The sequence below is a fragment of the Xiphophorus couchianus genome, chromosome 13, assembly GCF_001444195.1.
Source record: "Xiphophorus couchianus chromosome 13, X_couchianus-1.0, whole genome shotgun sequence".
NCBI classification, from domain to species: Eukaryota; Metazoa; Chordata; class Actinopteri; order Cyprinodontiformes; family Poeciliidae; genus Xiphophorus; species Xiphophorus couchianus.
The window spans coordinates 12,499,671-12,512,916 of record NC_040240.1 but is presented as its reverse complement, the minus strand read 5'-3'; the positions used below and the strand labels follow the sequence as shown (position 1 = coordinate 12,512,916).

General features: G+C 35.6%; 1 protein-coding gene across 1 annotated transcript in view; it reads left to right on the top strand.

Annotated features, from left to right (window-relative positions):
- The first annotated feature begins 792 nt into the window (after positions 1 to 792).
- The window catches only part of necab1 (N-terminal EF-hand calcium binding protein 1), a 36,403-nt gene continuing 23,949 nt past the window's right edge, over positions 793 to 13,246 (top strand). Inside the window, exons 1-5 of the mRNA XM_028036078.1 lie at positions 793 to 956; positions 3,638 to 3,662; positions 7,488 to 7,596; positions 10,630 to 10,655; positions 10,799 to 10,896. Of these exons, the coding sequence (XP_027891879.1) occupies positions 870 to 956; positions 3,638 to 3,662; positions 7,488 to 7,596; positions 10,630 to 10,655; positions 10,799 to 10,896 (345 nt within the window). The 5' untranslated portion in view covers positions 793 to 869. The remainder of the gene's footprint in view (positions 957 to 3,637; positions 3,663 to 7,487; positions 7,597 to 10,629; positions 10,656 to 10,798; positions 10,897 to 13,246) is intronic.

Genomic DNA, 13,246 nt, shown 5'->3' with positions numbered 1-13,246 from the left:
AATTACTTTGGTTTTTCTTTAAGCATTGCTAATAACTAGAAAACAACTTTGACTCAAAGTTTGCAGACTCAGGAATATGAAATGTAAATACAGTAAAAAGAAAAAGAAAAAATGCTACTCAGATAATATTTAAATAAAAATATCTGATCTTCAGAAATAGCAGAAATAATGCATTTTCAGTCCTAAGCCACATCTCACACTTTCACACAAAAAAGAAATTTAAACCTCAACGTTGTAGATGTCTATAAGATCACTTTAATATCAAAGCTTAGTTGACCTCTTTTGAGGTATTTGTACCCTCCACAAAAAGCTTGCTGTAAATTTCTCTCTCGTCTTGTCATATTTGTGATGCTCATTGGACTGCGTGTCCCACATATCTTCTTTATGTTATTATTTAATGTTTCAACCAGCGAAATAATGTGGTTTCATTTCATGGGTTTGCTAGTGAAAGTGTATGAGTATGTGTGCACATATTTAAAGTTTGAAACAGTAAAAAAGGTTCTCACTTTCCTTCAGCTTAGAATCAAGTCTGGGAAATAAGAGTGATATGCAGCAGGAAACATTTCAAAGTAAAAGCATCACCCATGACAAATGTGTTGATGCTTGAAGGCATATACCTAGGAGAAAATAATGTACTAACTTCCAATACAAAATCGTGTCTTAGGATGGAGTCAAAACAAGCAAACACAGACGTTTTTGTTCTAAAACAGCATGAATTAAATATTAAACTGACAAACTTTTATCAGGAAACTGTGGCTGCTTCTCTCTGACTTCGCCGCAGCTTTCTTCAGCTGTGGCAGTAATCAGTGGAAAGAGGCACAAGCAGACACATTCCTCTGCAGTTTACATCTGAAGCAGCACTGGGGAGGATGGATTGTTCAGAGGAGCTTCAGTCTGTGTCCGAGGAGCCCTGCACTCAGCTGGAGCTGAAAAAGGGAATGTCCATTTTTATTGACGTAAGTGTCCATTTCATTCATTTTGTACAAAATAAACTCACACTCGTGGGATCAACGCTGCTTTTAATCTTTCACTTAAGTGTGAAACTTCAAAAAGGTGCACCCCAGTTGTTTTTTTTCTTCTTGCTTGATGCATAAAGAAATGAGTTTTACTTACTGTTTGGACACACTTCACAATTGTTTATGATCTTTTAATGAAGGCTTTCTGCTCAATCAAATCAACGGATTTGACTGGACTTACTCTTATTAGGCAATTAATTGAATGACTTCAAAAGGTTTAATTCCACCCACACATCAGGGTTCATAAATAAAAAGATGGTGTAGATTGATATTTCCTCCTGCCATGGACTTATTGCTTTTTATTTGTTTTGTATTTTCAATTTGAACTTTGGAAAAAAAAAATCATTAGCATTTTCAAACTGAGATGGTCAGATTTCACTTTGTTTTATTCATATTTTTAGTGATTTTAAATATTTCAACATAATATTGTCTTTAGTATTTTTATGTATGCTTCTAAAATTATAATTATTATTGTTATTATATTACGTAATTGCTATTATTTTTCTAAATAATAATAGCAATACAAATAATGAAATAGCATAATTAATCATAATAGCTGAATGTTGTTCTAATAATATTTTTAAATATCTAATAACATTGAAAAATAATGTCCAAAAACATATTTCTTACTTTATAACTGCAGTAATAATAAGAATGAAAACAAGTTTAATAATGATTAAATTTAATATGCTGATTAAGTTATGTAATTATTGAATTTTAAATCAAACCACTCAATACCTTTCTAACTTTTAAACAGAAAAATATTTGCAGATTACTGTTATTGAATATACAGAGCAAAGCCTCAAGATGAGGAATTAAATATTAAAAACGCATATGTATGCAGACAAGAGTGGGAAATCATCTCTTAGGAGCTTCCACGTCTTCGCCTCTTTCCTCCTGCCCTTCATCCACCACCTCATTATTCAGAACTCCTTCCTCTCATTCCTCCATGCTTTGATTCACCTGCAGTGTCTCCTGCAGAAACCTGTCGGCTTCCCTTGGTCTTATGAAGGAAAGTTGGATGCCGATGCAAATAGCTACAAGTTATTTTGGGTGCAAAGCAGCATTTCAGATGTGTCATGTGGAGTCAAACAGTAAAGCGGCTGGGAAAGAAACCAGGGCTTGCTTTCGGAGGGAATCTGGCAGGCAGATTTCAAACCTCAGCTTGAGCTGATCAGTTTGGCACAAACTCCGACAACAGCAGTCGTTTAATCCTGGAAGACAGGTTTTTGAAATGTTTTTACTTCTCTGCCGGTGTGTTTGTGGAGACGACCCACATATTGGAAAAGAAAGTTTTGTTTCAGAGGAATTAAATGACTTGTACTTCCATTTATGGCTTCATTTATTAAAAAACATATTGAATGAAATCCAGCTACATCTAGATTTCATGTTTGAAATAAAACATGTTCAACATAAGATAAGGTGAAGCAAACAGTGTCCCATATTATTCTTGATGACTTGTTTTTTCCATACAGATCAATACTTGGAGTCCTTGACTTTGTTAATATTTACTATAACTCTAAAAATATTCACACCCTTTGAACTTTTTCTAAAATCTTTTTAGCATTACATCCCCAAACGTCTGTGGGTCTTATTTGAATGTTATGTAGTAAACCGACCCAGGCTAGTGCATAACTAGGAAACATCCATGATTTATTTTCAAATGATAGATTGGAACAAAGTGCCGTGACTTGTCCAAAGCTTGGGATGTTTTGTAACATAATCCTGCTTGAAATCTGTCCTCACTTCTATCCAGTCCTGTCCACTGGGCAGGACTTGCTGGACAGGACTTGCCTTCATGCTGCAATTTGTTCACCGATGTTCTCTAGTAAGCCTACAAGGCTAGCACTGAATAGCTGGCTTAATTCAACTTAATATACCAATTAGGTGACTTCTCAGCTGCAAAAAATCCAGTATCGGGCATTGTAGAAAGCATATGGTGTAGTAAAATGCAACTTATTTTCATTCTTTTGATAAAAAAAGTTTCAGATATTCATAGCAGAAACTCTTGGCAAGATGTGTGCTTTTTCCCTTTTATTGAAAAACAACAAAATACAGATTTATGACTGCGGAAGCATCTAATTGAGTCTTTTTAGCTGAAAAATAGGTACAAGTGTTAAGCAACTGATCATATTTTTGCAGTGATTTTGATCATTATGCTAACTTCCAAACAGAACTCTGGTGGTATCTGACTGAGACACAGACGCTGGGTTTTGATGAGAGAAAAGGAAATCAAAACACAACACATGTAGAGGCAGAAGACACACAGAATCAATCAATCAATCAATCAATCAATCAATCTGAAGTGTTTGTGTTGCAAGTAAAAATTCCTTTCACTACTGTCTAATAGCTTCAAGTTAAATTAGATGTGAATTAAAGGCGGGTACAGCTATTTTCAGCATGTGATTTGAGCAGTTTGAAGCTGATGTGGTCACTGCCAGCCTCTCTTTCATCTCCAGTGGACTCTGGGACAGCGCGATCAATAATTCAATGACATGCCACTTTTGCAAGTGTGATCAATGATCTCCACTCTCATGCACCCCAGCACACACATCCACTCTAACTTTGATGAAGTGTCACCTTTTTTGACGTCCCACTTTTCCCCTCTCTCTGGCTTGCAGATTTTGCGAAGGGCCGATAAAAACGGTACGTATCCCGACAGCAAGCGCATGCATGCTGCTATACATCAAGTATTAATCCAATGCATTATTCTGATGTGCGAAGGAACAGACGCACTTTCTGAATGAAATTCCAATCATGACTGTCTGCTGATGCTGTTTCCATGGAAACAGGAAACTGACCCCGTCGCTGTTACGGTTCTGCTTTAGAGCACCAACGAAGAGAAAAAGCAGAAATTTTCCCAATTTGCAGAGACTGTTATCATGGTGGCCCTTAAGGCTAGCTGCCTGATTGTTAAAGGAAGAATTTCATTTAATTTGATCTGATATTTTATGTTTTACATGACTCATTAATGTAAGATACATAGCCTATCTAAAGGTACACATGGCTTCGTATGAAAATCATAAGGAGCAGAAAATAGATTCCTTATAAATGTTGGTAAATACCCCATTGAAATCCAAAAGATTTATAGCCTTGTTAAATGTCAATAAGGTCTTCTGAAGGTCAGTAAATAAGAAGGGGTGTGTGTGTGTGTGTGTGTGTGTGTGTTAGTTCTAGTGCTAAAAAGGGAATCAACCTTTGATATGTTAATGTTGTTTCCTTTGTTAAAATAAATGTGACTCCCAAACTTAATGCTAGAACAAGTTTGAAAAATGTGGGACAGTCACATTTACCCCTGTGCTGCATCACCTCATCTTTTAACCATCAGTAGGACCAATTGCTGTTTTTCTTCTCTGTGTTTTGTTTCATCAACTGGATGGATATGTTGCTACAGGAGCCGTCTCTATAATTCTGCATTGATGGAGCCTTTTATAGATGTGCAAATGTTGCCCATGCTGTGTGGACTAATGCAGCCTGGTATCACTGGAGAGGCTGGCTTTTAGATGGCACATTGAAAATAAGTCAGATGCTCTCTCTTTTTTCGGCCTGCAGGCGCAGTATTCATCATTTCCAAAGAGAACTGAAGATTTTTATTTGTAAGTCGAGAGGCCGAGTTTTTGCACTTCACCTCCATTAACCGCAAAGAGGCCCCATAGAGTTTGGATGAGCTACTGGATCTTGTTTGAGCATTTGTTGCTTTTTCTTTCTAATTATTTGTCCTAAATCTTGTATGCATGAATAGATACAATTTTTAAACATTATGTGTGTGCGGTCATTGGAAAAATTAGAGTACTCTATGACAATCTGTGTGTTCCTCCAAAACATTTGGATATATGTAAATTCATTGAATTAAAAAATACTTCATTAATCCCAACTGGAAGTTAAATATCAAATTATTTAAGGTTTTTCAGAGAAGATGGTGATGGCTGAGGGCAGGAAATATACATTTAAACAGCACTGGCAGATTCAAGTAAGATAAATAACCAATAATAATTGGTTATTTAAGGTCTTTTACGATTTTCTGCAAAATGATAAACACAAATATTATTACTGGTGAGGAATAAATTGCGAGTCCTGAAGATTTTTGCAGCTTATGGGTCTTCTAAGAGATTTAAAGTGGTCTAAAAAGTTTACAAGTGAATGTATTTAAATGTAAACTGCCAATATGGCCTTTGGGGTAAGTGTCTTGGTTTGGGGAGGATTTGCTGCAGTAGGACAGGGTTGCTCAACATCTTAAAATCCACCATTAGTGTGTGTTTGAATAATATATGGGATGCTGTGCAAAACAAAAACCCACCAAGGGCTGGTAGAGAAAAAGACAAGGACAGTTCCAGGCAGAGTAAAACTCTTGATGTCATTGAGACGCTTTGTCGTAACCGTAACCCAACATTTGTTGATGAATCACTTTCTTCTTCAAAGAAGAAATTCAAAGATAAGACATGTGAACATTTCTGTTGGGAGAATTGACTATTTTATGGGACATCCTGTTTTTTTCTTGTGACTATTGATTTTGCTCAGTTTTCAACTTTTGTCACAGAATCTGATTCTCTTACCAATCATGTTGGAAAACTGTAGTGTTGAAATATTCCACTTTTTTGTGTTCCTCTGGCTCATCTTTTAAACGTGTTGCTCATTTCAAAGTAAAAAGAATTCTTTGAGCACATGTTTGAGTTGACTCTTTCCAGTGATTTTTCTTTTTGTTTTCAGATTAAATTAATTTTCACATTTGCAAAAATAACTGTCAGGTCAAGCATTTCTTTTAGAAATGATTTGATTTCTCTTTTACGTTGATGTGCCACAAGTATGTCATAAAAAGCAACCCAGCTGGCATAGACTGTATGAATTTGATTAAATATTTATAAGGTTTTGTTTTGTTTTATCCTCAAGGACCATGTTTTATGTTGACAGTAATGTGCACATAAACAAGAAAGATAGATGGAGCAAAAGGTTGTTAAAGGTCATTGAAAGGGAGGTATTTGTGGTTGAAAGATGAAAATCTGTCCACATGATGACATTTATTGAAATACAAATGTGCTTGAAAGGTTTTCAGGGTGGTTTAAAATAATTAATTTGAACTGAACATGTTATTTAAAAAAACCTAAAATTATTAACATATTTTTTCTGAGTTAAATATGAGCAGGAAACCTGGTCTGAGGGTGTGTTCAGGTAATTATAGGATAATTCTGGAAAAAAAAAAACCTTTAGAGATTTTAAAACAATTGAGAACTACTCAGAGCTTAGACGTGCTCTAACGCTATTTGTGTGTTTAGAATGGCCTAGTCAAAGATCAGACCTAAATCTGTTCAAGGATCTGTGACAAATCTTGAAAAAATAATGTTACTTTAAATATTCTTTTCCAATGAGAGTAATAGGTATTTAGCAACGCAGAAAAATGTCTGTCTCCAATCGTTCAAAGAATAACGTTTGGCCTTAATTTGACCCTAATTGTGGTGGAGGTTGGTTCTACAGAGTATTCAGGTCAGAATACTTCTGCCAGGAACTGTACTCCATAGACCATGCAAGGCTTTGAAACACTTTGTACAAAAGGGAAAAAAAATATCTACAATGGTCTGGGAATTTGTTTGAACCTCAGGGCCTCGGAAGCCATTCAAAAAGCAACTCTTTCTTTCAATTTCACATCCTAAGAAGGCAAAAAAATAAAAATAAAAAGCCCAGCAATTGTTCACAGGGCATGACATATTCCTGTATCCATTAAATATCCATCCCACGCTGTAAAAGCTTTGAGGCCGTCCTGCATGTTTGTTTTTAGCGTTGCACAAAAAAAACCTGCACATGTGCCAAGACTTCCAAGCTTCGCTGTCTGAGCTCATCGACAGTGAGTCACTGTACGTTACATTTCTGTGCAAGTGGCTTTTCCTTGTGGTATCTATGGCAACGCAACACTCGTACTTAACGTCAGATCTGTGGCAGATCAGCAGTGAACAGTTAAAGATCACCCACCTTCGGTCCACACAGACGGGCAGACATAGCCGGAGGCGAAATGTCTGCATTTTGAGAACTTCTGTTTATCCTTTGCTCATAAATCTTTCATATTGCTTTATTCTTTTTCATAATTGCAGAGCCTCAGCGCATAAAAGTGACTGATTGTTGTGAGATTGCTATCACATTAGTTTAATGGAAAAAATCATGACGACCCCACATAGACAAAATGTTATTTGTTGGAATAATAAAAACAAGAGCATCAATTTCTGTTCGGTTTGATTGCTCCTAAAGTGTCACAAAGGGGGGTGGGGGGCTTGATGCATTTACTGCAACTCCTCGGCGTTATTTCATAGTTTGGCAAATCTCAACAAAGTCTGTAGGTGTTTTATCAGAATTAAGCTAAAATTAGCTATTAGGATGTTTTTATGTGAAAGGAGAACATTGCTCCTGTTAATTATTATGACCACTACAAAAACCTTACCTAAATAAGATTTGTTCATGAATCCTAATTTTCATTTCCCCCCTCAGACGATGGGAAGCTGTCCTTCGATGAATTCAAATCCTACTTCTCTGATGGAGTCCTGACAGCCGAGGAACTGAAGGAGCTTTTCCACACGATTGATACTCATAACACAGAGTGAGTCGAGTAATTGCTTCATTTTGTTTTCAATTTGTCTAAGCACACAGGACAGATTTCAGATGTGAACAGACTGGAAAAATATGATATTTATGCAAAGAGACACGGCCATGATCAAACTCTTATTTCTCTGATAACAATGTTCTCAGAGTTCCTGGAACATTGACTCATTTCATAAGTTTATAGAAAACTGTGGCTTTGCTTAAACTTTATTCACACAGTTTTTTCTAGATCACCCAATCTGAAATGGGTTAACTGTCCTGACTCGATGTCTCTCCAAGTTCTTTTGCATTTGCAAATTCACAATAGAGAGATAGAAGTAAATCTGTGTGACCTTTCATTTTGTATTGATTTTCCATTTAAAGGCTTTAAGCACATGAAAGACGTCTCAACATGAAATGTTCTTTTTCCTGATCAATAGATTAAAAGGCAGGCGTTGTTAATGTGTGTTTGTAAGAAACTATGCTTATGAAATTGAAGCTAGGAAATACTAAAAACTTTCTGCTTTGTGATATTTTTGTAGATACAGTACATGGCTTTTCTCTCCTTATAGAGCACACTAGAAAAGTATTGAACAAGCTGTGAATTTTTAGAAATTATGCATATAATACAAATATATTTTCTGTCAAGTAGCAGCTCTTCTAATATCATAGTGTGTAATTTTTATCTTACAGATAGGTGAACAGTTTAGTTACAGCCCTGTAACAGTAAAGAAAACATCAGATGTTATTTGAAAATCTGTAAAAACTTTTGATTCTCCTTTATTGTGAGGAGATACACAGTAAACAAAATTTGTTCTGCTTGGGATTATAATCGCTGTCTGAACAGATTTTCTGCTGTTTGACTCCACAGTAAGTTTTTATTGAACACAAAATGAGCAACTAGGTTAATTACGTTCAAAACCATAATTTATAAAGCAATATCCAAATGCATGGTCTGTATCTGTTGAGGTGCATTACGTAATTACTGAACTCTTTTAACAACAGCTGACTACGCATTGAAAGAAATGAACTTTTATCACATTTTATTTATAAAACCACCACAGCTGTGATTGCAGAGAAAAGTAATGCTGGTTTCTGGAATATGTGCATACTGGGTGATCAAATTCCACACGTATTTTAATTCATTCATTCTTTTTTTAAGAGTAGAGATAAAATCATATGAAAAATTAGGAGTACTATTGAAATATTAAATAGCCTCATCCCTCATTTGTTATCTTGTTGATCACTCTTTCTCCAATTCCCCTTAGAAAAATAAATTAAAAACTGTGAATTAAAAAAAAATCTTTAGGTTCATCAGAGAATGCAATGTTTTGAGACACAAGATGATCATAAAAAATCAGTGTAGTTATTTGGCAGTTTAACAAAATCAATAACTATTAAACATAAAATATATTTATGACCCAATTTCTTGCCCTTATTTCTGAATTTCATTTAACACATATATTGTTATACATTATCTTCATTTTAGGTTGATGTAAAAGGAGATTCCAGTGATTTGTCCTCCTTTTGTGACACATTTATTTCCTACCGAGCAAAAAGCTTTATGTAGATTTCTCTGTGAGGATGTTAAAGCTATCTTTGGCCTCGTGTTGTTGGCTTGAATTTACTTGGATAGCTTTTGGGTTCATTTTCTATTTAGCTTCGACTGAAAATGACTCTGGGGCAAAAACAAACATGGTGAAGAAATAAAAAGATTACCAAAACAACTGAAGACAAACACAAAAACAGACAATAATAAGATATATCCCTTATCTACCACATGCCTAAGATTTTCCACATAGATAGATAAAGAAAGTAAAAAGATGATCCTTCCAGATAAAATTTTACCAGTCAAAACTTTCAAGCTTGTAATCATTCCTTTAATTGAGTAGAGAAGTTTACGATCTGAGTTTAGCACAATATTCTCAGTTTGAAGTGTTCTAATTGATGACCTTTAAAACCTTTCATGAATTTCTAAATTTGCTAGATAAAATAGTTCTTACATATAGTGACAGATATTCAGACACACCTTTGAGTATCACACCTTAGTGTCACGAAAACATTAATATTTTGAGAATTTTCCATCACTTTGGAGGAAAAGAAGGTCAGATTGATGTTTTTGTTCTAACTACAATTGATATCATTCACCTTCCAGTCATCCTCTTTGTCACAGCTGAGTCTTTTTTAAAAATCCATGTTAAACTCAAGGTGAATGTGTCCCAATGTCTCTCAGTCAAAAGGCAGTGAAGTTGTTAGGAACCCATTTAGAGCTCTCGGATTGAGTCCTGTATTGATCTGAGAACGAGTCAGTGAGCTTTAGGTCCCCCTGACCAGGATCCTCGGTTTGGTGTGCAACACTCAAACATTACTCTATACGTCTGTTTTTAAATATATGCTTGGTTTCTTAGAAAACTGCCAATGAACATCTTGATATTTACGTTTTTATCTGCTGTTTTTTTCCACTATGTTAGCGTTATATCATCCTTTAGTTTATTTAAAATGAAAAAAGGCCACATCAGAAAGAGCTTAATGGTCTGTTATGCAGTTTATTTTCTAACTTCCTGTGTTCTCAGCCAGCCTCCATGTCTCTAAGTGTTTTCTCTTGTTCAGACCAGCTCATCTCTGCAGCTTTTTCCCAGGTGAAAAACAGCTGAAGCTTCTGTTGAGCAGCGTTTAAGGCAACCTACATCTTCAGTTTTTGTCACTATAAGAAGGAAATGTTTTATAAATCTCAAAAGTATCTGAAGGGCTTATTCAATGACTAAAAGACAGATCGTGTCATTTTGCACTCGCCTATGTTTTTAGCTTCCTTTCTTTTTGGACTGTTGCTTTCAGATCTCGTAAAATTTAGAATCTATGCAAAAATATATTAAATATATTCTTGAAAGAGTTTCTTTCCTTCATGTTGTCTGCACATCATTTCTCATCATATCAGTTTGTCTAAAAAAAAGTTTATTAGATGGGAAATAATTGCCTGTGTTCCCCCTGTCATTGTGAAATCCTGCAGATTTTCATGGCATTTCAATCTTCCTGTTTTGTCGTCTTTTTACAGCAATGTGGACACGGATGAACTCTGTGGTAAGCTGAAGCTCTACTGTCACTTGACTCTCAGAGAAACATTCAAATGCTTTCCGACATTTTGGTCGCTGTGACCAAATCCCACTGGGCATCTGAATAAAACCCTTCCTGTCTGTATTTTCTGTTTTTCTCTTGGTCTGCAGAGTATTTCTCCCAGCACCTTGGTGAATATGAGAATGTTCTTGCAGCTTTGGAAGAACTGAATATGTCCATACTAAAAGCAATGGACAAAACAAAGAAGGTAGGCTAAAGGAAATAGCGCTAATTTCACAATTACACACACACACAATGAAAATTGTTGCATCAGTTTTCAATATTCATTTATTTCTCTCTTGAGTTTCTGGACATTTGATTTGTGTTTTTAAAAAAATATATATTTAATTTTTGTCAAGCTTTTGCTTTGCTTTGCATATGGCAAACAATTTGGTCATATGCAAATTGTATTCCATAAAATTTGGTATAAAATTTTAGACCAAAAAAATTGCATATGCATATGTAGTTTGGTCATACATATGACCAAACCGCAAAACTGCAACTGCAAAACCCCCAACTGCAAGGTTTTGCATTGAAAATAAATTTTTTAAAACACCACTACCGTATGTTTTATTTCCCTAGTGTTATGACATGTTTCTTCCATCTTTCCAAATATGTTTTATTAACGATTTTGCACAATAAGCGAGAAGTTATTCGATTTAATTTTTCAGTATTACTGTCAAATGTCTGATACTCCCAGTGACTTTAAGCGCTTACACTGTCTTTTGAAGGGTTTAAATTGATAATAATTATTGCATATTGTAGGCTGAAGTAAATACTGGCTTTCATAAAAATAAAAATAAAAACACTTTTAAAAATATGCTGAATCTGTGCCTTGAGGAAGTCTTTGCACTCCTACAGATTTCTTCCGTTTTTGCTTGTTTTCCACCCTTAAAATTTTCTAATCATCAGACAAAGATGACCTGGAAAAATACAAGAAGTTCACACAACCTGACCTGATCAATAAAAAATAAAGAGATTAATTAAATACAAATGGGTTCTCAACAAGCAGCACATTATACCCTGATGTACTGAAATTCAAGCTTAGAAGAGAAAAACAGTTGCTGGTATCTATTCGTATCTTTTATGTCGCTTGTGGGGGTATTTTGGCCCACTCTTCTTTGCAGAATCATTTTTAATTCAGTGGCATTGGAGAGGTTTTAGGTAAAGATAGCCTGTTTAGGACCATGTCAGCACATCTCAATCCAGACTTTGACTAGGTCAATCTAAAACTTTCCAGCAGGACTCAACATGCCTTTGTGTTACCCAACACTTCATTACCATCCTCTTCCCCGCTATTAGACAATCCAAAATTTTCTTTCTAATGATTTAAATTACCCTAAATAGACCAAAATGATTAAATTTTACTTTTAGATTTAGAAATCCTAAGGGTGTCTGTGTCTTTCAAGCCATGATTCATGTGGTGTGACAGAAAAACAAATGCTAAAAAGTCAAGCTAAATTTGAGTCATTTAGTAAAAAAACAAACAGATGCTTGATTTTTCTTACAGTGGCCCCGTCTTTTAGCTGCAAGTCAAGTTTATCTCAGCGTGTCACCTAACTGACTCCCTCTGATCTCCCATTAGTCAAATTTCCATTACAGAGCCTAAAAAGACGCGGTATGGCTTTCTCATACTCATTAAACACCAGAACAAAATATTATGTACTAAACTTGCGGAGTAAATAAACATGAAATTTAATAGACTGCAACAGTGCTGGACAATAGATGTTGATCCTCTGGTGAAAAAACTGAGAAGAAAGATTGTAGATGGAAAAAGAGAGCAAGGAGATGAGTGAATAGGTACTGATGAGGGTGACACAGATTAAATATATGACAGATGAAGGGAGAAGAAGAAGGTAGAGCCTTGTGGCATTCCTTCTCAGATCTTTACCACCCCCGAAACTGAAAGATGTTAGATAAAAGATCTGGTTGGGAAAAAAAGGCTGGTAACACTTTATTTGAAGGGGTGTGCAGAAGACTGACATGTCACAGTCATAAACATGACATAACACGTGTCATAAACATGAAGAAGTCCTTGTGAATGTTTATGATTGTTGTCATGAAGTGTCATTCTGTAAATAATGACACTTTTAATGCTCGTTTCTGTGAAACGAGCATTAAAAGTCCATTAAAAGTGTCAATTTTGCATTAAAATTGTAATTATTTACCAAAATAATGCAAAGTTGACCTTTTTATTGGACTTTTAATGCAACTTTTAGTACAACTTTGCATTAAAAGTGCCATTATTTGGGCGTGCCGTGGTGGCGTAGCGGTTAGCGCGACCCGTATTTGGAGGCCTTGAGTCCTCGACGCGGCCGTCGCGGGTTCGACTCCCGGACCCAACGACATTTGCCGCATGTCTTCCCCCCTCTCCTTCCCTGTTTCCTGTCAGCCTACTGTCATATAAGGGACACTAGAGCCCACAAAAAGACCCCCTGGAGGGGTAACAAAAAAAAAAGTGCCATTATTTACCAAATGACACTTCAAGACAACAGTCAAACATTCTTGAAGACTCCTTCTTGTTTATGACTGCTGTTATGTCAGTCTTATGCAAACAC